Source organism: Protopterus annectens, chromosome 8.part0, assembly GCF_019279795.1.
Source record: "Protopterus annectens isolate FY-2018-M chromosome 8.part0, PAN1.0, whole genome shotgun sequence".
Lineage (NCBI taxonomy): Eukaryota > Metazoa > Chordata > Ceratodontiformes > Protopteridae > Protopterus > Protopterus annectens.
This window is the reverse complement of record NC_056741.1, coordinates 1,629,156,199-1,629,183,768: the sequence shown is the minus strand read 5'-3', so window position 1 is coordinate 1,629,183,768 and position 27,570 is coordinate 1,629,156,199. Positions and strand designations below refer to the sequence as shown.

The 27,570-nt window shown below is 45.0% G+C and overlaps 1 protein-coding gene across 1 annotated transcript in view; it reads left to right on the top strand.

The window, feature by feature from the left end:
- Nucleotides 1-27,570, top strand: part of ZPR1 (ZPR1 zinc finger) — a gene marked incomplete in the record, with an annotated part of 429,568 nt that overhangs the window by 94,280 nt on the left and 307,718 nt on the right. Inside the window, 2 exon segments of the mRNA XM_044081157.1 lie at nt 1,651-1,741; nt 2,020-2,090. Coding sequence (XP_043937092.1) covers nt 1,651-1,741; nt 2,020-2,090 — 162 coding nt within the window.

The following is a 27,570-nucleotide window of genomic DNA, read 5'->3' as shown; positions in this document are numbered from 1 at the left end:
GGAAAGAAGATTAACAACATCAGACAAAGAAGTTATGTCTTACCATAACATTCCATCTGTGTTGTTCATCTTCTTTCATTCATCACTTCCCACCCTTCTTCCCCCTCCAAAGGCTCCTGGGGGATGCTTTGGGTCTAAGTGGTGCCCTAGGGTAGTTGCGCAGAAGTGGCCTCAGCTTTACTTTCTTTTCTGTAGCAAACTCAATCTGAGGTAACAGGGAGAAGGGCTTTCTGGGTAGAGACTTGGCTCGAGGGTTTTTTGGCTGGCACGAGCTTGGTAAAAAGGCCAACTTGGTTCCGAGGGCTCGGAACTGAACCCATCAGTGATGAATGAAAGAAGATGAACAACACTGACGAAACGTTATGGTAAGACATAACTTCTTTTTTGTTTGTTTGGATATTTAAGGAGCTTGTAGGTGTTCTGTATTAGGTAATTGTGAAGCACTTTTAATTGGGGAAGTTGACTGATGTATTACAAAACAGGAAGAGTGTTAAATGTGTTTTTGATTGTATAGATAGTTCTGAGGAAGACTTAGTAAATTAGACAAAAGTACTTGACTTTGTGCTATTTATTCTGTGATTTTATTTTTTTGGCTTAAAAGTAGTTTTTCAGTTTCAGTTATTTCTTGCTGGCTGCCTTATAACCACTGCTACCACCTACGGAGTTTTTGTTCTTTTTGGTTTGGTGAGTCCATTCCAGTTCTGGTTTGTCATCATTCCTTTTTTTATAGTCCCTAATTGCATGTTGAATTCTGTTTTTGCAAACTTACCATCGTGGTCTTGGCTAAAACAGGTTATGTGGTGATCAGTTCATTACACCAGTAAATAAATGCTAAATATTATTTGTACATTTTGTTTTATTTACTGTGACTGGTTAAGTCCCACCACGCCAGTAATCTCTTGTAAGCAGAGATCAGAAGCGGTGCACGTAATGACATTTACTTGGTAAATTAATAAATATTTTATTTTCAAGTCTTCTGCCACTTTTAAACTTTGATCTTTGCTAGTTTGCAATGACGGTATGAACGTCAGGGTTTACTTCTTGTAGGTCTTTGGATAATCTGTTGTTTTATATGTGTGTATTTCCTGGTTTATGGGGCGCTGTGCAGTTGCTTTAATAGTTCCTTTTATTTGATGTTTAGCACCACCACCCCCTTTATGGTTTGAGACTTTTACCGCGGTGGTGGTGCTGCGGTAGCGTTGTCGCATCACAGTAAGACGCTGTCTGGTTCGATTCTCAGCTAGAGCATCTTCTGCGTTTAGACTTGCGTGAATGGGCGTACCTTCATTGAAGGCTGTGCGTCAGGGCTGGTAACTCGCACGTAAGAATTAACTACCAATCATTAGCGGACCGGAGTTCCGCTGTGGCGACCCCTAACCGGGAAAAGCCGAAAGACGCAACAACACAGGGCTAGCTTACCTGTTAAAAGCATGATGGGGAGATCTAGTTTGCTGTCAGGTGGGGTTCGAGTGGGGGGAAATAAAGCAAAAGAGTAGAAGTACTCTTGGGAAAAGGAGACTGTAACCATAGCTATGTGTGCTGGGCCTTTTTCTCGTTACCTGTCTTACTGACCTTGTGTACAGTAGTTTGTGGGTAGGTGCATTTTTTGCTGCCTTAGTTTGAATTAATTTGTTTTAATTCATGTTCTAGGATCTGAATAGAGAAGTGGTCAAGGCTGATAGTGCAACAACTAGAATCCCAGAAGTGGACTTTGAAATACCAGCATTCACACAGAAAGGAGGTATGTAATAATTGTAGGGCGAATGTGTGTCAAAAATATGCTGTGGAACGATTACTTGGCTGCTGCCGCTATGTTATCATAGCACAGCAGTGTGTATTGTTTGTGTGATAATTTAATAACCGCATCAGTACTTTATATGATTGTGTGATTTATTAAATGCTTTCATAGTTTATTTGAATCCTAATTAATTTGAGCATTTAATTGGGGAATTAGTTTTTTGTCTGTGCACTTTTGTCATTACTGAAGTTTGTAATACTCTGGTTTTGTTTCTTAACCAGCTCTTTCTACCGTTGAGGGATTGATTGACAGGGCTATAGCTGGCTTGAAGCAGGACCAGCCCATTCGGAAGGTAAGGGGATCAAAGCACCTTTTTATCTCTGTATAGTATCCTCCTCTGGCAAACTATGTACTGACCTAATCGCGAGTGTATAAAGATGGGGGCAAATACAGAACTTGTGAGTTCTTTTTTCTGATGCTCTGCTTAATATAGAGCAAGCAGAGGAAGAAACGCATCTTGTTAATCTGAATGTGAGTTTATTTATTTTCTAAAAGTGAAAGACTTCAGATATTCTTCATATTGATCACTGCTGCAGTAGCCTTAGCTATATGGGTTACATCTTGCCAAGGATGTAACAGCCAGCCAGCTTCCAAAGCTTCAGGGCACCTTCCAGTGCCCATACTGTTAAGCAGCTTGAGCTGAGCTGACTAAAAGCCAAGTTCATCAGCAGTAAAGCTCTGAAAGGCTTTGCACCCAGCGTATGCTGAGGCTTTTGAGGACGACTGTCAGCTTGTGCTTTCGTTAGCTGGGTAGATATGTTCCCTTCGAGGAACAACTTTGCATTCTCTTATTTTTTACTGATGCTTTATTACTTTCCTCTGCAGGAAAGTTATTTTAAAGTTAGGGATGTTGTGTTTTAATGGATTGGTAAACAGATGTCAAGAAGTGGGGAGGAGGTTGCAAAATAAGTCTCAAACTTCTCAAAACCAAGGGCACTCCCAACAAGTCTGACTGTTCAGGAGAGCTTGTGACCTCCTCCCGCCCTATCCCCTTTTCTCTTCTTGAATCTCCATTTTTATCTTGGCAGCAGACTGCTTCAGACAAATTGGTTCTGAAAATCATTCATAAAGGTTACAGATGGCAGTGGGAAGAGTGATGGAATAGTTCCTCCTTCACAGGTGGAGAAAGGATTTTATTAAAGGCTGTTCTTAGTTCCAAAGAAAGAAAATGCTTGGAGACCAGATCTGGATCTTTCTTTCCTAAACCTGTTTGTGATAGTGCCCAAATAAACCTGTTTGTGATAGTGCCCAAATGCAAAATTATGTTACTTCACAACCTGTTGCCTCCTCTTCCTCTTTCAGGTTTCCTGGTAACACTAGACTTAAAAGATGGTTATCACACCCCTATTCATCCAGACTTCATAGGATCATAGGAAGTTACTAGGCTGATGGCCCTTACAAGCCTAGCCAAAATTTACCCTTGTTACAATGATCAGCACCTATTGCCCCTGTCCAAGAGGGACACAGGTGGAACCCCCAGGGTGAATTTACAGTTACCCATCCAGTCATCCAGATTGTATTTGAAGAGGGCCAATGAGGTGCTCTGTTTGATGTGAAATTGGGAGTCTATTCTAAAGGTTTGGTAACCTCTAGAAAACAAATCTGTCCCTCCACCAGGTTCTATTGATGTCACATGTCAGGTTTAGGCCTTTAGTGCAAGGAACCTTTGTACCATTTGACTTGCGGATGTGCAGCATTTCCAGTAAAGCAGGGGTCAGAGATCACCTTATATTAACAGGGAGTCTAGGGCATTGGACAGGTTTGGGAAGCGTGTATATGTTTCAGAGACATTTGCCACCTAAACTGTTTGGCACAATTCACAAGGTTGCAAAGGGACTTAATCAAGGGGCTTTCCAACTTTCTTAGGGCCATTTCTGAAGAGGTACAATCTTCTGTAGCCACACAGTTTGTTACCCTTCAGTTGATGGCTAATTTGTCCACAAGGCTCATCTCACATGCTATGGAAGGCGCCTCAAGGGCAGCAGGTTCAGGCATTTCCATTAGGAATCTTGCCTGGATACATTTCTGTGATTTTTGCTTTGCATTTAAGTCATCTTTTGTTGGTGCTTCTTTTGATGGTTCCTTCTTCTTTGCCCACCAGGAGCAGGGGAGAGAGCGATTTTATGGTAGACTATGCCCCAGTGGCAGAGGAGGCCCGCAAAACAGAGAGTTGAGGGTTTCCTTTTCTGTCGGACCCTTTTAGCTGTTCTGAATGGAGGCTCGATTTGCCTTCCTCTGGAGGCAGTCAGGGGTCACTTATTCCTGCACCAAGAAGCTTGGCAAAGTTTAACAGAAGATACCTGGGTGCATAGGATTGTTTCCAGAGGTTATATTATATTATTCCTTTTTCCTTCACGCTCCCCATAACCAAAATAATCGGTGAATTTCCACCCAGTCAAAGGGAAGTAGCAGTGCTAGAAATACAAAAGCTGCTAGAAAGTGTCATCCAGGAAGTCCCTCCAGACCAGATAGAGTCTGGAACTTACTCAAGATTCTTTTTAGGGCCAAATAAGACAGGGGACTGTAGACCAGTTTTAGATCTCTGTGTGCTAAACAAAGCCGTTCAGCACAAGAAACTCTGGATGGTCATGGGTCAGTCCATTTTGCCCTTTCTGGACAAGGACAAGTGGATGTGCTCAGTAGTATGCATCTTGAAGGTCTATCACATCAAGATGAACAGGCACTCCAGAAGGTACTTCAGACTGGGAGCCAGTCGTTTACCAATTCATAGCACTGCCCTTTGGTCTCACCACAGCCCCCCCCAAGGTGTTCAGCAAATGCAGGCAGTGGTAGCAGCTCGCTTGAGGCTGTAGCGATTCAGAGGGTTTCTGTATTTGAATGACTGGCTTATCACCACCCCAATCAGGCATCAATTGGTACAAGTGGGAAACCATGTGCTGCAAAACCTGTTTGTTTTGTTTGTTTATTTATTTGACATTTGTTAACTAGGTATGTTGGATTGAGCAAAAACCCATTTTCAGCGGAGGCTTGTGGGAAAGCCCTGTACAGAAAAATTACAAGTAAAGTTACAAAAACTGTTGCAAACAGAGAGTAAGTGAATACAGAATAATAATTAAATATATAATATAATATACATTTTTTATAAATTAGATTACATACATACACATTGCAAGTCAGTAGAAATATGAAGTTTAATAAAAGGTGAATCTAAGTAAGTACGGATGAAGAAGCCCAAGATAGTAGAAGAGATAGCTAGATGAACATAGGAGGTAGGAAAACTAGGTATGGGGGAAGAGAGTAAGAAGCCAGGGAAAAAGACAGGAAGCAAGAGGAGTTAAGATGAGAAGAGTAGGAAGAGGAAGTAAGTAGGCAGTAACAGTTGGTAGAAGGAAGTTAAGCAGGGCTATTGAGTACAAATCCATGAATTTTGTAAGGTTTCCTTCAACAGTTTTTAGAAGCTATGCATATAGGGCAGGTTTCTAATTTTCAGTGGAAGTTTGTTCCAGGCTTGTGCAATTTGAGTAGCTGTATAAATGTTGTCCTATAGCTGGAAGCTGATCAGAGCTCCGAAGAGAGTGGGGGGGGGGGGGTGTAATGGGATATAAGGGAAGATATGGCTGGACAGGAGGAGGGATTGCTAAGGATGAAGTAAATCATGGACATTTAGGGGATTAAGAGTAAATGAGGGAGTTCTAGCCAGTGTAGAGTACATAGAGAAAGGCAGTGGTGAGATTTTTAGTGTTTGTGAGCAGTGAACCTAGCCAACTGTGTTGTATGTAAGTTCAAGCTTGGCCTTTAAAGAGGACTGTAGGTTGGTCAAGATGGGAAAGGCATGGAGAAGGGTTCTGGGCATAATGGTGAATTACAAGTCACAGTCACAACCCACTCAAACTCTGGAATTCATAAGGCCAATATTCGACACCGGGTCAATGATGGCATCACTTCCCATGTTGAGACTACAGACAATAAAGTCTTGGGTCAAGAAAATCTGCAGTACCAGGATTTCAGCATGGTTGGTTCTTCAGGCATTGGGGTCAGTGTCAGAAGAAATAAACCTTCTACCCTTGGCAAGATACCTCATGAGGATCCTGCAGTGGATGTTTCAGGAGCAGTGGTCGATCTATCAGCCCACGTCTACCAAAATAAGGATATCTCTGGTTTGCAAGATACCTTAAATGGTGGATGCAGTTAGGATGACCTTTACAAGGTTATCCCTTTGTCCTTCCTCAGCCTAAGGCCACAGTGACCACAGATGCTTTCCAGATCGGGTGGGGGGCATTTCCTGGGCGAGATGGTTCAAGGCAGTTGATCCTAAAAAGAGGCTGACTTGCATATCAGTGTTCTAGAGATGAGAGCAGTGCTGTTGCATACATATATACATACATACATACATACAAATGTTTCAAGCACGGGCATTAATGCCCTTCCAGCTTGCCAGTATACCAAAACACTTGTTCCCATGATAAATGTCCAGGCTGTTCTTAAAAATATCTAAGCTAGTACTTGCTTTAATGTAATTTGGTAGTCTGTTCCAATCATCAGCTACTCTATCAGAGAACCAATTAGTACACTTCTCATTTATATAGAATCTTCTACATAAGTTATCTGATGGTTCTCTAGTACTTTTTGATAACCCCAAACATTCCCAGAGGTAGTTGTCCCTAAATGCCCTATATACCTGAATAACATCTCCTCTTAAATATCTGTAAGAGACACTGTAGAAGTTCAGATATTTTAGTCTTTCATAGTAATTTAAATTTTCACATCCATGGATGCCCTTGGTATATTTCCGCTGTAATCTTTCCAGTTTATTCATGCTTGTTTCCCTATAGGGTTTCCATATTGTTATTCCATACCCAAGTTTGGGTCTAATGTAACAACAATGGGCAGGATTCACGATGGCTTGCACGGAGTCTAAGAGTAGTGTAAGACTTCATGCAGTCATCGCGATCCAGGAACAGCCTGAATGGGCGTGTAAGAGAGCACCTAAAACGGCGCTTACACGGGCAGGGCGTGGATATGCTAATTACCTCACTTGCAGCCGAAAGGCATGCCAATGAGGTAATTTTGCGATCCAGGAAGCAGAAACCTGCCCGTGTAAGAGCCGTGTTATCTGCAGAAATGTACTCAGTTGATAACTGAGTACCGTTGTGCAAATAACACAATGGAGCCTTGTCAGCTCCAAATAAAGGTTGCAAATGTCGCAGGCAGCATGCCAATGGCCAAATATGTGGCCACTGGCAACGTACCCTGATGCAAACATGAAATAAAAATAATTTTTTTTCCGGCAAAACGTAGTGCAGCGTCGCGCAAACCGGCTGCGTATACAATGGAAGGGAATAGCAGGGTAAAACAACATGGCCACCGAGTAGGGGTTGCTAAGGGGGGAAGCGGAGTGTAAGACATGTAACTAAGCATTAGTAGGCAATCCTGTGTAAAGGAGTGGTAGGATAGCGAATCGCACTGTTGCATAGAAAATGAGCACAATCCGTGCAGTGTAGGAGTAGGATAAGGGGGAGTAACAGAGTAGGAGATAGGTGACATCACGGGGGGGGGGTGTATGAAAGGAATGCAACTCATTGGAGGACAATGGCATGTGAAAGCTGTCAGTCACATGTCATGGAAAGAGGAGTGTCAACAAGTAGGCATGGGAAAGCCAAGAAATGGATGGTGTACACGATGGATAACACCAAAGTTTCTTGCTGGGCGTGCATGCGCGCGTGTGCGCTCTGGTAGGCATGAGTAAGATAGAGTGCGCGCGTGTAAGCGTGAGTGCGTGCGTTTAAGGCAGAATACGCATGTAGGAGCCTGTTTAAATACCTGTATGCTTGTTTGCGCTGGTGTGCGCACGTTTTAACCCAAATAAGCAGATTCTAGTCCGTCTAAGCATGTGTGCGCGTGTGTTAGCCACGGTGAGCATGATTTTGCTGGTATGCGCGTTGCTCCCCCCTGAGGAAACAGAAGGGAAAAAGGAAGCATGGGAAATAGTAGGAAGCTAGCAGAAATTACTGGCAGAGCTAGCAGGTGAAAACAATCAGAAGCAGGCAATTACACAGGCAGAACAGTAGCCCAGCCCAGCACTTAAAACTCTGCAAACAACAGTGCAGGATGTTTCTCTCAAGAGACATTGCAACAGAGGAGTAAGCTACTAGAAGTGAAAACTGAAAAAGCTTCACTCCGACCAAAAATGCTAGGGGCTGCCATAGCTATTATAAGTAGACCTATGCAACTTGCTGAGGGTGGTGACTATGCAAATGCTGCCAGACAACCCACAGTGAGGAGACGGAGAAGAGTGTACAGGCCCAGGGTCACCTACCAGGGGTTACATGAGCTGGAGATAGTGGAGCGCTATAGAGTGGACAGATGCCTCCTGCAGCAAATTGTTGAGCTGTGCAGGCCACGCCTCACACACACAACCAACAGAGGGGAACCCATCCCAGTGGAAACCAAGGTATGTGTTGGCCTAAGAATACTAGCAACAGTACCTTCCAGAGACCAACTGGTGATATGATGGGGATATCACAGGCATCAGCATCCAGGGTACTGCACTAGTTCCTGGATGCCATGTCAGCACATGTCGGTGAGCATGTATATTTCCCCAATCCCCGTGAGGTATTGGCCAGCAATATGCATCTCTTCCAGCAAATAGCAGAATACCCTGAGGTAGTGGGTGCAATAGACTGCACGCATATACGCATCAAAGCACCAGCCGGTGAGTGGGGTAGGGCCTACATTAACCGCAAGGGCTTCCCCTCCATCAACTGCCAGGTCGTGTGTGATGCCCAGGGCATAATAATGAATGTGTGTGCTGGCTGCCCTGGAAGCTACCACGATTCCCATATTTGGCATCTGACGCAGCTGTACCAGACATTTGCCAATGGGGACATCCCACATGGTCACTTAGTGGGGGATGCTGGATATGCACTGGAGCCGTGGCTGATGACACCCATCAGAAACGCACACACACCTGAACAAGAACGCCATAATGAGGCACACGCACAAACACAAAATGTAATTGAGCTTGTGTTTGGGCTGCTCAAGTCACGGTTCCGGTGCCTGGACACATCTGGTGGAGACTTGCAGTACTCACCAACTACATGTACCCAAATTGTCATGGTATATGCTATGCTACATAATATGATTCTGCGAAAACAGCTGCAGCAGGGCCAGCATAGGGCTGGGCCAAACAGCCCCCCACCATTGCCAAGCCAATCACAGGCAGAGCGTGACTCGGAGGAGGAGGAACAACCTGAGCCTGCCCCAGTAGGCAGAAGGAGGCATGCCCAGTATGCCTTGGCCTTGGCAAAGAGGCAACGCATAGCACATACACTAGCTCAGTAGGAACCCAGGAAATGATACCTCTCTCTGACTCACACACATAGTAAAAGGGATGCCTAAGTTGACACAACCTGCTATCAAACATGTACAGGGAGTGTAGTATGTGCATCCAACATAGACAGCCTTGCAGCACCACCTGAGGCATGATTGCCATGTGTTAAGCAATGTAACACCATGTAGTATATGCAAACATGATGACCCTGACTAACATCCTACCCTCACCAAGCATGATGCCACAATATGAAGACGAGATGATCAATTACAGTAATTGGCTTAAGTATTGCCATTAGTCAAAGGGGATCCAATGCGTGCCAGCCTGGGATGACATGCTGAGCAAGACACGATGCTCCACCTCCATAGGTATCACAAGGGATAAGAACCTAGATGTAATGCTACCCAATGCCTGATGTCCAAACTGAAAGATGCATGCAGTCTAAACTCCCCTCAGCTTGGTGAATGTTGATATCTGTCCTGTAACAGAAAACTGGGTTAAGGCTCACAAGAGCACCCTAACACTAACAGGTTACACCTCATACCGTGCTTTACAGCCCCAAAACATGGAACAAACTACAAAAGGAGGGTGAGTAGCAATAATTGTCAAGGATAACCACACCCCCATGTTGGTACCACAACAAGAAGCAGCATGGATTATCCATGCTCAAGTAACAGTGGCTGACTGCCTGCCAGTTTGTCGCCTGCTACAGACTACCCTTCTAATGCCAGGAACTGCACTTGGCCTACGTTGGAACACATGGAAATATCAAGCTCTCCAAACAACATTATATTGGGTGACTGAAAATACTCAAACATAGACTGGGAGCATTATCCCAGCACCAACACCCTAGGCCAAATGTTCCTAGAATCCATAAAGCAAAATGCTCAGGAACCATGTACCACTACCACAAGTGGGGTAAGCATACTGGATGTGATAATCAGCAACATGGGTACTCTATGGCCAGATGAGAAGTGTATTCCTCACTGGTAAGATCAAACCATAGAGTAATCACACTGGATATTCACATCCGGACCACAGTCCCTGGCCAGAAAACCACAGTGAAAAACATGTGTAAAGGAAATGTTGGACTCCTCCAAACTGATATGGAATCCATTAAAGGCCCTGTGCCTGTGGAAAATATGGGCCACACCTCAGAACCCTTTATAAATGCATTCTATGAACACAGTCAGGAATGCATGGATTATGCAATCCCAAATAAAACCAAGGCCCAATACCATACACACAGGCATCTGGCATGGTGGACCACAGCCATTACCAAACCATGCAAGAGAATGAGGAAGTCACCACATGATAGAGCAAACCCAAAAAGGGAAAAAATCTCTGGTAAGTATTATGGCAATAAAATATGGCCAGTCATAAAATCCACTAAGGCCAGCTACAACAAGTTGAATCTGTGAATCTTGAGCAATGTTACACCTGCCCCATGTACACAGACAACCCCCTCCACCCCCCAAGAAATACAAATATATGTGAGAGATGCAAGCATGTCTCCAAACCGGAGGCTGAGCTGTCTCAACTCAGTACTGTCTAAACTAGTCAGGAGGAGAAGGTAACCATACACACCACAAACCCACTCACATAGACCTATCACAACTGCAAACCAAATACATAAACACACAAAAATATTCCTGGAGGCTCTAATTAAAAACTACCAAATCAACAGAGGCCTCCAAAGCAGACACCCAAGCAACCACTACCCCCAAACATAGCACATGCAACACATAGTACACAAAGTCGGTGTGCCAAACAGTCACAGCCCGTAAGGACAAACAACATGCCTGATACACTTGTAATAGGTGACTCCATAGTCAGACACACTGATATCCCGCTCTCGTGAGTAAACAAGGAAAAGGGTACAGTAAGCTGCCTATAGGCTGCTACAATCCGCCACATAACACAATCATGCAGGTCACTCCAAAGCAAGTACAAATATGACTCAGTCATTGTCCATGCTGGTGTGAATAACCTGAGACGTACCTCCCTGGACTACATGTAAAGAGACATAGAGGAGCTCTCCAATTATGTAGGCCAGGCCGGTATGACTCTGACCCTGATCAGCATCCTACCCCCACCAAGAATGATGCCACAGTACAAACACAGAATGATCAGCTTTAACAATTGGCTCAATTACTGGTGTCATTCCAAGGGGATACAATGTGTGTCTGTTTGGGATGTCATGCTTGACAAGCCACGCTGCTTTTCCAGGGATGGCTTGCACCTGTCACCCCTGTGTCTGGATATTGGCTAAGGCTCTTGCCACCTCCATAGTGCCTTTTGTAGGCAAGGCTGAAAAGACAAACCCACCTCCCCAGAAAACATAAGTGGAAAAAACATGAGGGTAATGCTGCTCAATGCCAGATGTCTAAACCACAAGATGCACGCTCTCGAGGCCCTCCCCAGTATGGAGAACATTGATGTCTGTGCAGTGATGGAAACCTCCATCAAGGCTTCGGAGAGCACCCCAGCACTACCAGGTTATACCTCAGATCATGCTTTTCGGCCCTAAAACCTGGACCAAACCACAAAAGGAGGGGGAGTATCCATATTCAGCAAAGATAACCACACATCCAGGTTACTGACAATGCACGAAGCATCAGAGACCATCCATGTGCAACTAAGTGTAGGTAAAACCGCTGTACAGTTTATAGCATGCTACAGACCACACTCTCAGACCCAGGAACACCACTCAGCCTTCCTGAAGACACTGGAGAGTATGAATGTCTCCCCAAATACCAAACAAGGTACTCACAAATCACCACATAGGTGGTAATCCATTACGTATGGAAGAAGTAATCGGGGACCTAGGGACACAAGTGGACAGTAACCCCACATGCAACACTCACTTTGCCAACGTGGCTAGGAAGCCCACCCATATTGGCCACTTTATCATGAAAGGATTCACATTTACATCAAGAGAGGTCATTGTGCCCCTATACTCTTCTCTTATCAAGCTCATAAGTGAGTACAATGCCCCATTTGGAATGTACCGTACCCGACACCTGCAGCAGTTAGACCTCAGAAGTACCTCACCAAGAGGATAAAGGGCGTCAAATATTTGTCATATGCTGCCTGGCTAAACACCCCAGCTGTATGCAGTCACATACTGCATACTCTGAGGCGATGTATGCCCGATGTACAAGGTCATGTCCAGTACAGAATTGATGGACATGCTCCACCTCAGAAAATCCAAAGGCATCAGAGCAGCGAGAGCGACAGATGTCAATCTCAACACATAAATCGGATGTGCTGGAGGGACAGATTCCTAACCCAGAGGCTCCCTACACTCTGGAACAGAATCCCACTCCATGTTAGGCAGAGCCCCTCACTGACTCTCTTCAACAGGAATCTTACCAAGTGGATGGGAGATCGTAGATTTACACTGGGGATCTTCAGTGTGTCACATCTAGACAGAGGCACAGTAAAGTAAACCCTAAATAGCCATAATATTCACATAGCATGGGGTGGCGAAAGCCACACACACTCTGGCTAGGCTGATAAATGCCCTAGGGCAGATAGCCCAGTATGAACCTATGAACCTATGGAGATACAAATTGTACAGGACACTAAGAATAATCACACGGCTGTCCTAACTGATGGTAGGAACCTTGTTGGGAATTCATAGATATGCTCTGAATTACCAAATATTACAAACAATACACCAAACCCACACACATTGCCAACATCCAACCTGACAGGTTCAGTGCAAACCCCCCCCCCCCCCAAAAAATGACAAAATATCTATCCCAGCAGAGTGCTGGCCCCCTGACAATGCAGATGCTGAGGTAACAGTCAGCATCTTCAAAGCAAAACACACAGCATCAATGGTACGAGATGGTGTCCTGGGCTGTGTCCAACATGAACTCCAAGAAGAATGGAATGCCAAATAACACTACTGCTCAATTTCAGCCTTACCACAGGATATGTACTCAAAGAGCAGTGTACAGCAACAGTGGTCCCTCTCCACAAAGGTGGTGCCTGAATGGATACTGCAAACTATCACCCCAGAATCCTGACAAGCTTGGTCTGCAAAGCTATGGAAAGGATCATCATGGACCTCAAAAATAAAGATATTGGGGACCTGCAGGCACTGGACCCTACCCAGCGTGGCTTTCTTAAGGGCAGATCCTGCCCCTTAAACATGTCTGACTCATTTGAAACAGTCATCAAGGCCATTGATGAGGGTAATGTGGTCCACACAGCCTATCTGGACCTTGCAAAAGCCTTCCATGCAATACCCCACGTGTTCATTATAGATAAGCTCACCAGCTTAAATATAAACTCCTATGTCAGTAGATGGGTTGCAAACCAGCCCAAGGACAGAACTAACATGGTCAGACATGCTGCAGCCATGTCAGACTACAAACCAGCTACAACTGGCATCCCACAAGGCTCAGTCCTGGGACCTCCCTTGTATGGTATATATTTCCCATAGGTACAGGCCAACATGGAAGGACTGTGTCTGAACAAGTTTGCAGAGGACTACAAACTGGGCACCTTATCTGACCCTCCAGCTGGCACAAACATCCTACAAAAGGGCCACATAGAAACAGACAACTGGTGCCAGAGCCATGTCATCAAGCTAATTGCAGAAAAGTGTATAGTCGTCCCCTGTGGATAAACAGTAAGTGCCCACCAATTACCACATAGGTGTTAACCCATTAAGTACTTTATAAGTAATAAGAGACCTGGGGACACAATTTGATAGATATCTTGCATTTGACAACCATGTGGCTGCAGTGGTTACAGAAACATACCATATACCCACCTTATCATGAAGGTAGTCGGATCTAGATCAGGGGAGGTCATCGTGCCTCTTCAGTCATCCTTCATCAGCCTCACAATTGAGTACAATGACCCCTGTGGGATGTACCTCAGCAGACACCTCCAGCAACTGGAAAGACCCCAAAAGTACCCCACCAGGAGGATCAAAGAGCTCAAACAGATGCCATGTGTTGCCTGATTAAACAAACCGCAGCTCCACACAGTGCCATACTGCCTGCCCAGAGGCAATCTGTGCCTGATGTATAAAGCCATGTCCAAGCTGGAATCAATGAACATGCTGCACCTTGTACAATCTGAATGCCAGTGAGCTATGCACATGAGACCTGAACCCCAGCACTGACATACATAGGACATGCTGTAGTGATTGATCCATAACCCAGAAGATCATTCCACTCTTGAGTAAACTCCCAGTACAGGTTAGCCATAGAGTCCCTCATTGACTCTCCTCAACAGAAATCATGAGTGGATGGGAGATGGTAGGTTTACCCTGGGTATCACTGTTATGTCACGGGTAGACAGAGGCACAGTATACTAACCTTGAAATATGTCATGTCAAATTCCAGTTACAATGTGTGTTGAAGGACAAACACACTCTCTGACTAGCAGTAGAAATGGCCTAGGGCACATCGCTAGTGTTTGTCAATGTCCACCCAAGTTATGGAATACACTACCAATGTTGGACAAGCCTGGTGTAAGTAGTCCATATCCGAACAAAATGCAGCATGGTCATATGTGCACAACTGGCCCTAACCAGTCTGGTGTGCTCACTATGAATATTTAAAGCAGTGGTAGGACTGAAACCCAGGATACTGTCCACCACAGTGAAAGTACTGAACCAGTACACTATACAATATTACAGTGTATGGTCAGTATGAAAGGATGTTGACAACTGTATGCAAACTATCCCATGGAAACCCTGCAGGCACAGTATAATCCCTGTCGGGTTCAGACACAAAGCAGTTGGGAAGTACGTACACAACATGACTCCCAACACACAACTATAAATGTGAAATATTGCTGAAGTTCACACACCCACAAATGTGGTGGACTGAAGATCTCAACATATGGAAAGCACACACTGGGCATGCTCGCACACTCTGATAAATGAGACATATGTCAGGCAACAAGCCATGGAATATGCCTGAACTGGGCATGCTCACACACTTAGGCCATGTCTCAGTTTAGCAGTTGACCACACATATCTGGTATTTGTATGTGTTAAACCAGGAACCAACCACAATACAGCAGTCTGCCCAGTGCACACAGTTAAATGACTACAGAGACATAAGTTAGATAGTGGATCCCACACATATTCAAACATCTTCCACAGATACACAAGTTGTACATAGAAACAGGGAAAGCTATGGCAATAAAGACCTGCAAACAGTGTATCAGCAACAAATATTGTGCATCTGAAAATTAAACATATGGGTGTAGAGGTCAGTACTAGGCTGTTTGCCCTAGGGAATACAAGCTTAGCCAGAGTGTGCTTGGCATCTGCCTCCCCAGTACAGTAGGCTACTGTGCCTCTGTAAAGTTGGTCACAGAATGCACCATGTAAGGCTAGTGTGCTGTGCCTCCGTCAAGCAGGGACACATTGGAAATCCCAGGGGTTGAACTTGCAATGTCACATCCATGTTTGAATCCTACAAATGCTCAGTGTGTGTGTGTGTGTGTGTGTGTGTGTGTGTGTGTGTGTGTGTGTGTGTGTGTGTGTGTGTTTGGGTGAGGGGGGTTACTGTGTGTGCAATTCTGTGTGAAAGAAATGTCCCTTTTGCCAACTACAAGAACACACTGCATGATGCACATTCCTCTTTCTAAAAACTGATGATGTCAGCACCCTATAAGTACAGCAGGAGAAGGGAGACCTCCCAGTAATGCGAATAGCGCGCTCTGCTAATGCGTCTCTCTCAAGTGTCATAACGGTTCTACCTGACATAACCGACACTGCAAAACACCGACAACACAAACATCGACACCACATAATCGACAAACCATAAACACGAAACCTCACATGCCCGGCAATCAAATAACGGTCCACAAACACGAAACCTCATACGCTGCACACACCACAATAACAACAATCAACTAACAAAACACATCCCCTGTCCAAAAACCACACACACAACACAAGCACACCAAAATCCTCACAAACCCACACTAAACCTCACATACACAACTATCTACAACCCTAACCCAAACCCTTACCCTAAGGTCCGTCACTATCGCACACTCAGCTAACCCGCGCCCTAACCCTAACTCACTTAACCCACCCCTAACCCAAAAAATACTACTACCGCACACTTAACGGGCCCTAACCCTAACTCACTTAACCCGCCCCTAACCCAAACACTATCACTACCGCACACTTACCTAACCCAAGACTGACCCTAAATCACTAAACCCACCCCTATCCCCACAGACCGTCAATATCCACACTTACCTTACTCGCACCCTAACGTCCGTCACCACCGCATACTTACACAGCCTTTTTCCAAGTCCGTATCCTCGGCGTCGGTGTTTTGATCCGTAGCGTCGGTCTTCCGGATTGTTGATCTTCTGGCGCTCGCAAATTCGTTGTCGGTGAAATCAGCTGTCTGCTATCTCAGGTAAAACCGTCATAACATAGTTAGGTAGGGGTTTGAATCCTGCAAATGCTCAGTGTGTGTGTTTGGGTGAGGGGGGTTAGTGTGTGAGCAAATCTGTGTGAAAGAAATGTCCCTTTTGCCAACTACAAGAACACACTGCATGATGCACATTGCTCTTTCTAAACACTGATGATGTCAGCACCCTATAAATACAGCAGGAGAAGGGAAACCTCCCGGTAATGCGAATAGCGTGCTCTGGTAATGCGTCTCTCTCAAGTGTCATAACATAGTTAGGTAGGGGTTTGAATCTTACAAATGCCATGTGTTTTTGTCACACAGTTTGTCCATGTGTGTGGGGTGTTGCTCTTAATATTGTATGACATAGATCATATCAGTAATGTCAATGCACACATGAGGTATGTGTGTGCCACATAGACATATGTATCTGTGACCTGAAATAGTTCCCATGTGTGAAGACTGCCTCATGCGAATACATGTAAATTGCATTAAAGAATACATGTAAATTGCATTACACAACTTTATGACTGTGTTTTTTTGTGCAGGGGCTGCATTTGGTATGTGAATATACAGTGAGAGTAGTCTATGGTGTCATCTTACCAGCGAGAGATACACTTCTGGTCTGGAGCATATAGTGCACATGTTGGTGATGAACAGGTGCAGCATGTATTTCCCACTTGTGGGAGTGGTAACAAGTCGTTCCATAGCAATTGAGTGTATGGATTCTAGGAACTTACAATTAGGGTGTTGGAGCTACAGTAATGCTCACAGTCTATGTGTGGGTAAATGAAGCTGCCCAATATATTGTTGTTTGGAGACACCTGCAGATATACATGTTTTCTTAAGTAGGCCAAGTGGGTTACCTGGGTTTGGGAGTGTGGTGTGTGCCAGGCTATGAACTGGAAGGCAGTCTTACCCACTGTTAGTTGCACATGGATAGTCTCTGATGCTTCGTGCTGTGCCACCAACCTGGAGGTGTGTGTATCTTTGATGAATATTGATACTCCCCCTCCTGTTCCGTTTCGGTGCAAGTTATGTGGCCGACAAGCATGGTATGTATAACCTGCCAGTGCTGGGGTGCTTTTGGGGGCCTTGAACCAGGATTCTGTTACTGCACAGATATTGATGTTCTCCATGCTAAGGACAGTTTCCAGTGCATGCATCTTGAGGTTTACACTGTTGGCGTTGAGTAGCATTACTATTAGTTTCCAAACCCTTGTGATACCTATGGAGGTGGTCTTGTCTGTTGAGCCTTGCCTAAAAAAGGCACTATGGGTGTATCAAGAGCCTTTGCCAATATCCGAAAGCCCATGGGTGAGAGGTGCAAGCTGTCCCTAGTAAAGCAGTGTGGCTTGTTGAGCATGTCATCCCAGGCTGACAGGCATTGGATCCTCTTTGAATGACACTGAAACATAAGCCAATTGTCTGAATTGATCATCTTGTCTACATATTGTGGCATCATTCTTGGTGAGGGTAAGATGCTACTCAAGGTCAGGGTCATACCAGTCTGGGCCACATGCTGAGAGAGCTCTCTGTCTCTCATCATGTAGTCCAGGGAGGTATGTCTCAGGTCATTCACACTGGCATGGACACTGACTGAGTCATATTTGTACATGCCTTGGAGTGACCTGTGTGCTTGTGTTGTGTGGCAGATCATAGCACCCGACAGGCATCTCACCGTGACCTTCTCCTTGTTCAGCCTGGTGAGCGGGACATCAGTGTACCTGACTATAGAGGCACACATCAGAAGTGTAGCAGGTGTGTTGTTTAGCCTTACATGCTGTGATTGTTCGGCACACTGGCTTTGTGAGATGTCTGTTGCACGCGTTCTGTTCTGGGGTAGCGGTTGCTTGTGTGTCTGCTTTGGAGGTGTCTGCTGCATAGGCAGACCTTTATTTAGTGACTCAGAGTATGGTTGTGTGTGTTTATTTGTTTGGATTGCTGTCGTGGTAGTCTATGTGAGACTGGAATTGTAGTGACCATGGGTTCCTTCTCCTCCTGACAGGTTTTGCCAGTACTGAGTTGAGAGAGCTTAGCCTGCAGTTTGGATATATGGTTGCATCTCTCACATGCGGTGGAATTTGTTGGGAGGAGGAGAGGGTTGACTGTGTAAATGAGGCAGTTGAAACATTGCCTCTAGATTCCCAGATTCACCAGCTGGACCTTGGAGGAGATTGACAACTGACCTTTGAACATGCTAGGATAGTATTGGGAATTCCTTTATAATTAACAACAAAAAGGGCCAATGGGGAACAAGGTATGCAAGGTGAGTTTATGAGGGTGTAGTGCTTTTAATTTGTTAGTGCTGGCATATACAAATGCTTTAGTGAGCAAGTGCCAGGTATCTCAAATGCAATGTGTTACAGGTAACTTAATTGCATAAATGACAAACACTAACTGTCTGTGAAGTGAAACAAGGACATACATACAGTAAGCAATGCACATGTCACTAGGGATCCACAGAGGCACTGTAAAGCTGCATATCGGGTGGAATTAGTGTTTCAGGGAAATAACAAGCAAACAAGCACACAAACAAAGCAACAATCAGCAGGCATGGATCTAGTCTATGCTACAGCAAACAAGGTGTACCAGTTTCAGTAAGAAACAGTTCAAATATGCAGGCACTATAAGCCTTTAGCCAAAAATTCCCAGCTCAGGCGGGCAGAGTCCAGCCTCTCCTCCCACAAGAGTGCAGACCATGAACCTTTGTAATGTCAAATAACTGGCCTGAAGCCCAACTGCTTAAACCAGAACTAATACACATTTATAATGACAGACACTGAGCCCTCAATCAGCATTCCCCAACTTAGTAGGCTGTATGCTACCTGTCCTGCCACCACAGTATCCCTGACATTTAATGAGACTCCCCTCCTGTCATAGTTAGTTGTGTGTTTTGGGGCTGTCAAGCATGGCATGTGGTGTAACCTGGTAGTACTAGGGTGCTCTTTGGAGCCTTGAACTTGTTGTCTATTACTGCACAGATATCAACATTCTCCATGCAGAGTAGAGGTTGTACTGCATGCATCTTGCGGTTTACATGTCCACCATTGAGTATCATAACTTCCATTTACTTATCCCCTGTGCTACCTATGTAGGTGTCCTTCTGTTTACAGCCTTACCAGCAGAATGCAAAGATGTGCAGACATTACACTATGGTAATTAATAGGGGTGTACCAAACAATACAATGAGAATCATACTGTTAATGCATCAGGCATGCTGGGATGTACCCACAATGATGATATTACACTGTACAGTTGACAACATGATAATATTACTACACATCTATGTAGTCACCCTGTGCATCAGCACTATGTTAACCGGTCCTGCATCGATGTTAGAGATTGCAGGAGGTGGCACAGTTTCATCCATATGCACAGGGTGTGTACTTGGTTTACCTGAGTCTGCCACTGATAAAACCAATCGACATGTATGTGTGTGTGTGTTAGTGAGGGACAACCGTAGAAGATGGGGCAATGTTGATGCAGTGTGTGCGTGTATGTGTTAGCCCTAGGTGTTAGCATTATGCATGTGTGTATGCATGCACACAGTTCCACCTTGTGGCCGCCATATACGGGTGTTTGTGGACAGCCACAGACTGTACCCGCCAGGTCATACAGATCACTGTCTCTGGCCACAGACACGGTACCTGTGCCTGGCAGGGGTGCTACGGACAGTATCAGGTACTAAGCCAGACTGGGTACTGTCATCAGAAGCAGGTGGTTGTTGACTGGAGACATGTCCCTGCTGGGACTGTCCAGAGCCATGTGCACATGGTCTCCTAGGGCGGTCTGATGACAGCACAGACCCAGCATTGCTGGGGCTGGTAATGACACTATGGGAGCGTCCGCGGGTTTGTTGTCGTCCGCCACGACTGCCAGCTGCTGCTGTTGCTGGCATTCGTCCACGTCGACGCCTCAACCGCCCTGCGTTGCCTTGGCTCATGGACATGTAGTTGTGGAACAGATCGCGTCCCCCCAACGTCTGTCAATGACCTCGGTGAAATTACAGATGGCAGCTGCAACGTCACGCATAGTGTCATTCATAGCAGTGCGTGTCATTCATAGCAGTGCGATGTGCTCTCAGCTCCCTCAGACCCTATGTGGTGTACCGTTCCATACGTGACTGTGCCTGCATTACAGCCCGGAACATAGCTGAGGTTGAAAAACCTCTGTGGGCACGTCTGACAGGGGCAGTATGAACACGGATGCTCCCACGAGAACCCCTGGACATCTGCCTGTGTGGTACCTTGTCAGGACTCTGGCCATGGCTGCTGTGAGGGGATGCATGTGCCACTGATACCACATTACCTTGGTCAATGCCCACTGTATGCTGTCCATCACCTAGGGATATTGGTGACAATGGATGTATTGGCAGGATGACTGTGTGCCTTGATGGGGTTGACAGCTGTGTACTGTCGATTGGCTGACCAACAATGGACCCTGGCACACCTCCCTGTGCCATTACACAGGTATCATCATTATCACTATCCCCAGCAGCAGATTCAGGTTCCCTGCTGCACACCACCAGAGCAGCACCAGAACCTGAGAGAAGAAGACAGGAAACACAGTTCACAATGTGCACACAATGTTACCACACATGCACACTTGCACACATGGGCACATGCACAGATGCACACTCCTCAGTACATGAGATACAAACACACAGACACACCTGCAATCACACCCTTAGCAATACCATTTTAGGGTATTATTACTGTTGCTATCATAAGTATTAAAGGAATGTTATTACACACTCACCAGCATGGATTGGCTGCCTTGCTGTTACACCAGAGGGACCTGCACAAATAAGACATTCATTGTCAGTGGGCACAACTGTGCCATTGATACTGTGAGAATGATACAGTTCAGTAGTACAACAGTTGGCTTTCACAGGTCTACTGCCGATATTGAGAATATCACTCTTGCACAATAATTACCAGGATAATAGCTACAAACACAGTACACACCTCACACATGCATAAACTACCAGTGTAGAGAACAGTCAACTATAGATATGGCAAGTTACCTGCACGCTCCAAGTCCTCCTGCTGGGTGGCTCCAGCCTCCATCATTACACATGTGTGTGGATGTTGTTGTTGGGCTGGAGCCACAACACTTAGGAGGAGCCCCTCCAGTCTGGTGAGGGGGGGGTGTATAGCCGCCCCACCACCTGTGGCAAGCTGTTGCCTGTGGATATCAGACGCACGCTGACTGACATTTCTAATTAAATCACTGCAGTGATGGCGTACCTGCTCATATGTCCGGTTGTGCATGCCTATGTCATGTACCCGACAGACAAGCTCTTGCCACAGTGCAGCCCTCTCCTGCTGGTTCTGGCTGGTGCGGGAAAGAGTGTGGCAAAATCCCGCACCAGGCTCTGGTGTATCTCCTCTTCCTCTGCAGCAGAGTACGTGGGATTGCGCTGGTGCACCATTGCCCTGGAAGGAAAAGAGAAATATGTGAGCAAGTGATATGGCACACATAAAACTCTACTGTAGTGATATCACTGAACTGCCATATAAAGCGTCTGTCTGTCTATTGGGGGATACGCATGTGAGTGACCACATGTCAGTGCTCAGCCGGCAACTCTGTGACCGTGCCTGGCACACTCCATACAACAAACAAGTAGACTCCAGCAGTCGGCACACTGTTTGAGGTCCAATGCACAGCCTCACACTGGGGGTATGTATCAAGGTAATGTATGAGGAACATTGTCAACCCATGCAATGCATGCAATGCACAGTACAAATGTCACTGGTAATGCACCGTAGTCTTTGTTGCCATAACCATACCTACACCACAGTCACATACAGGGAACCACAGCACAACATATGGCAATGTAGTATGTTTGTATCCCAATACCTGACTTATCTTTCTCTGGCCTCACACCAAGGACACACACTACCATGACAGACACAAAGTCATGCTGAGCAATCACACCATTACAGACCTTGCACACAGTCAGTGGCACACACATTCCACCTCACATAGTTGGTATTGCAATGAGTACATGTGTGTGTGTGCGCATTGTGTCATAGGCAGGTAGTATGCTATTGGGCCTGGGCCTACAGCAGCATACTGTTATGCTACCCTGTCCCTTGGAACACATGTAATGTGGTTGTACTTGCTCCTGTCAAACAGTTACACAGGGTGACTCATATGGCATACTACCTATCTGCATAACATTCAACAGGGGTATGTCTGACATCTACTAATGGGGAGCTTTTCTTTGTAATGCTGGGTGGTTTACTCCAGGGTATGGCCCATTTGTGGGTAGGAACCTGTACCTCCACCATGTGCTCTTTACTGCGGTGCCAAGGATGACAGACATAGGTCATTTATGCTGGGGATATTGTGAGGTGCTACCATGGTTGTTGGACAACTGTTATGGGTGTGACTTAACTATGTATATCCAGCAGTGGTATGCTCTGTGTCGGTAGTTTGAGAGGCACTCTATCTGTGGTTTTGTCAGTCACTCTGCATAGGTCATGTGTTTGAGGGCATTATTACTGTTTGTTAGGTATGACTGTATCCTTCTCCCTTTTGTAGTTGTCATGGGAGGTACATACCATAGGACATTGTGAGGTGTAAAAGGGGTACAGTGACCTACATTTCACTAGCTGACACCATTTCTGCTGACATGTACCATGTACAGGTATTAAAAGACTGGTGTGCCGCTGTGAATGTCACAGGGGAGGCTATTGTACACTTGTTTCCCATGTGCCCTCCTGACACATCCAGTATTAGGCAGGCAACCACATATGTGGTGGTTAGTGGTGTAAGGGTTTTGGAATGGGGTATGGTACTCCTGTATCCGCACTGGTGTTCAGTACATGCCTTTGTCACCAGGCACCTGTTGCAATACATCTGCACACATGTGCCTGTCTCAGTGTGTGTATATAGATATAGATATAGATATATATATATATATATATATATATACATATATATATACATATATATATACATATATATATATATATATATATATATATATATATATATATATATATAGAGAGAGAGGGGGGGGGTGAGAGATAGAGAGAGAGATATTCATATATATACATACATATCTGTACACATTAATATCTGTCTGTATATATCTATATATATCTATATATGTATGTGTCTGTTACATAATATGTGTATATACATATTCTATTTATCTATCTATATATGTTCATAGGTAGGTACTAGGCTATCAGCCCTAGGGCCCATACAAGCCTAGCCAATAAATGTACCCTGGCGTTCGCCACCCAAGAAAGGTATTTTCCTATGCCCCTGTCGAGCAGAGCCACAGACGTGATCCCCAGGGTGAATTCCCCATTTCCCATCCAATCATCAAGATCTTTCTTGAAGAGTGCTAATGAGGAGCTCTGTTTGACATAGATAGGTAGTCTGTTTCAGAGTATGGGAAGCGTCTGGGACAGGACTCTATCCCTCCAGCATGTTCTGTTTCTTGTGGTGACAAGGTTAAGGTCCCTAGAGCGTGTAGCTCAGAGGGAATGGGATTTTAAATGGAGCATGTCCAACAGCTCTAGGTTTGACATAGCTGTGTATGTTAGGCAGAGATCACCCCCGAGTAGGCGATATGCCATGGAGTCAAGCTGCAGTTTTTTGAGATGGTCTGCATAGGGCATCTGTTTGAGGCCAGCAATCCTCTTTGTGAGGTATTTCTGTGGTCTTTCCAGTTGTTGTAGTTGTCCTGTGAGGTACATACCAACAGGGGCATTGTACTCTATTATGGGTCTAATAAGTGATGAGTTGAGGGGAACAATGACCTCTTTTTTTCTGGATGGAAATCCTTTTGTGATGAGATGAGCCACGTAGAAGGATTTCCCGACCACTGTGGTGATGTGATTATCAAAGGAGAGACTACTGTGCACCTGTGTCCCAAGGTCTGTTGTCACATTTTCGGCATTAAGTAGACTACCAGCTATGTGGTAGTTCATGGGTACAGAGGTTATACCACAGGGATGACAATACACATTTTGGCATTGAGCTTCAGGCCATGGCTTTGACACCAGGTATCTGTCTCAGTGAGGGCCTTTTGTAGTTTGCCCACATCGTTAGGAGTTGCAATTATGGCTCCTAGTTTGCAGTCATCTGCAAACTTTGTTAGCTACAGACCTTCTGTGTTGGCCTGCACTTCAGAGAAGTAGATACCAAACAGGGGAGGACCCAGGACTGAACCCTGTGGTACTCCACTTGTCACTGGTCTGATGTCAGATTTGGGATACGCTACTTTCACAGTGTGGGTTCTGTCCGTGAGCCAGTTGGCAACCCATCTTATGACATAGGGATTTATACCTAGTTTAGTGTGCTTATCTATATTTCCAGAATGGGGGATTGTGTTGAAAGCCTTGGCAAGGTCTACATAAGCTGTGTGAACCATTTTACCATCATCTATGGCTTTGGTGACTGCTTCAAAGAAGTCAGTCAGGTTTAGGAGACATGATCTGCCTTTTACAAATCCAGACTGAGTAGGGTCCAATGTTTGGAGATTACCAATGTCTTTGTTTATGAGTTCCATGATGGTACATTCCATGGCCTTGCAGACCAGGCTCGTCAGGCTAATGGGGCGGTGGTTACCGTGGTCCATCGTGGCTCCCCCTTTGTGGAGTGGGATGTGTTGTGGTGCGCCATTCACTGGCTACAAAGCCTGAGGTGAGGCTATGATTGAACATGGTACTGCGGTAGGGTGCCAGTTCATTCAGTAGTTCGTGTAGAATGCAGCCTGGGATATTGTTTGGTCCCATGGATGCTGTGTTCTTGGCTTTGGAGAGTGTGTATTTTACCTGTGCAGTCGTGATTATAGGGACTTTGCATTCTTCCAGTATAGAGATGGGCCCTCTAGGGGGTGAGAGGGGGGTAATGTTAGCACTGAACCTCTCTGCCAGGATGTTGGCAATATCAGTTGGTTCTGTATATTTAGTGGCATTATGCTGTACCTCAGAGCAGATCTGAGTGTTCCCATTTAGATTCTTGACATAGCTATAGAATGCTTTGTGGTTGTCTTTAGAGTCAGTGGCAATTTTGTTTTCGTAACTAGCTTTGGGGGATTTTATGATGTTACTCAGCTTCTTACTGAGGTTGACCAGGGAGTTCCTCCAGTCATGGGAATTTACTTATTTTTGCAACAGTTTCTTTCTTCTGATGTAGAGTTTGTTTATGGCAGAGGACCATCAGACTGGCTTCCTTTGTCTGGGGGATAACATCTTGGTTCTATTAGGGATAGCATGATCCATGCACTCGTGTAAGTGCTTATACAGTGCATTTGTGTAGGATTCGGCAGTCATACCTCTATTGTCCGTCTACATGGGTGTCATGCAGTTTGCCACTTCTGTCTTAAGAAGTGTGACATTGGCTTTTGAGAAGTTTGTTACGATGGTGTCCCTAATTGGGGCTGGGGGTGGGATGTGGATGTCTAGGCTGATTACCTTGTGGTCAGATCTGACCAACAAGGAATTGACCTCTGGTGTGGAACACTGGTTTCCCATGATGGTGATGACCAAGTCTGGGATATTGCTGCCCCTGGTGGGGGTGTGAATAAGTTGATCCAAGGTGTTGGTATTTATGAATTCTAGAAAACATTGAGCAATAGAGTTGGTACAGGAGTAGTTTTTCCAGTTAATGGTGGGGTAGGTGAAATTGGCCATTATTAGAGTGTTGGGTTGTGCACAATACTTTCCAGTGTATCATGAAATGAGGGGTGTGAATCCTGGCGCATGGTGGGGGGGTCTGTAGCAAGCTACGATTTGGATTGCGGTCTTGCCCAGAGTTAGCTGCAATTGGATACCTCAGATGCATTATGCTGTGCAACTAGCCTGGAGGTGTGGATATCCTTAATGAATATGGACACGCCTCCGCCTTTATTGCTTCTTTCTGGGTTAGGTGGCCAAAAGTTGTGGTATGAATTGAAGCCTGGTAATGCAGGGGTGCTCTCTGGAGCTTTGAACCAGGTCTCTGTCGCTGCACAGATGTCACAGATGTCACTGTTTACAGCGGTGAATTTGTCATTTGAACCTTGCCTGACAAAGGCACTATAGGGGTGGCATGAGTCTTAGCCAGTATCCAGAATCCTGAGTTCCGGTCGACAGGTGCAGGCCATCTCTGGCAAAGCATCATCGACTGTCGATCATGTCGTCCCAGGCAGACAGATGCTGGATCCCCTTAGAATGACACCAGAAGCTTAGCCAATTGTTGAGGTCAATCATTTTGTCCATGTACTGTGGTATCATTCTGGGTCTATCTATTTCTACATCCCTCTCTATTTATGCATACATATATGCATATTATATATAGATACATATATATACATATACATATAATATATATATATATATATATATATATATATATATATATATATATATATGTGTACATATCTTTTTATTTACACATACGAATACACACACTAACATACTGCTAAACAGTCATTACTGTACAACCTACATTGTACGTTGCACTACAACCTACATTGATATATGTGCACATAGCATCCTTCACATACATATGTATGTCCAGCCTTCACTAACAGTTGCAGTATGTCCCCTGCCCTATGCACATCTTCATATATATATATATATATATATATATATATATATATATATATATATATGGAGGGTTCACAGTATGTAGACTATTACATTATTAGTTTACATTGCCTTTGTTGGACACTGTTATTTTTGATGGCTTGCTGCTTGGTAGCCTGCTGTTCTGTAATGTTGTAGTTTTGGCAGTCTGTGTCTCTTATTCGTTTTTTTTTTTTTTTTATTTATTTGTTTTTATTTATTTTTTCTCTCCCTCTTTCTCTCTGTCTCTCCCTCTGACTGTTGCAGTGACAGTATTGCATGTGTGGACTGGGAGTACAGGCTGCTTTTGTAGGTATATGCAGATGTGCATGTGATGGCCTCTGCACCAATTGTTAGCCAGCATTTGCTAATTGCATGCAGCCTGCTGTGTGGTAATTGCAGTTCTCACTGTGTTATCAGGACAGTGCTATAAAATGTTAGGTGAGGTAGGCGTAGCCCTTTCAAATTTTCAAGGTGGGGACCATGCTGGTATGC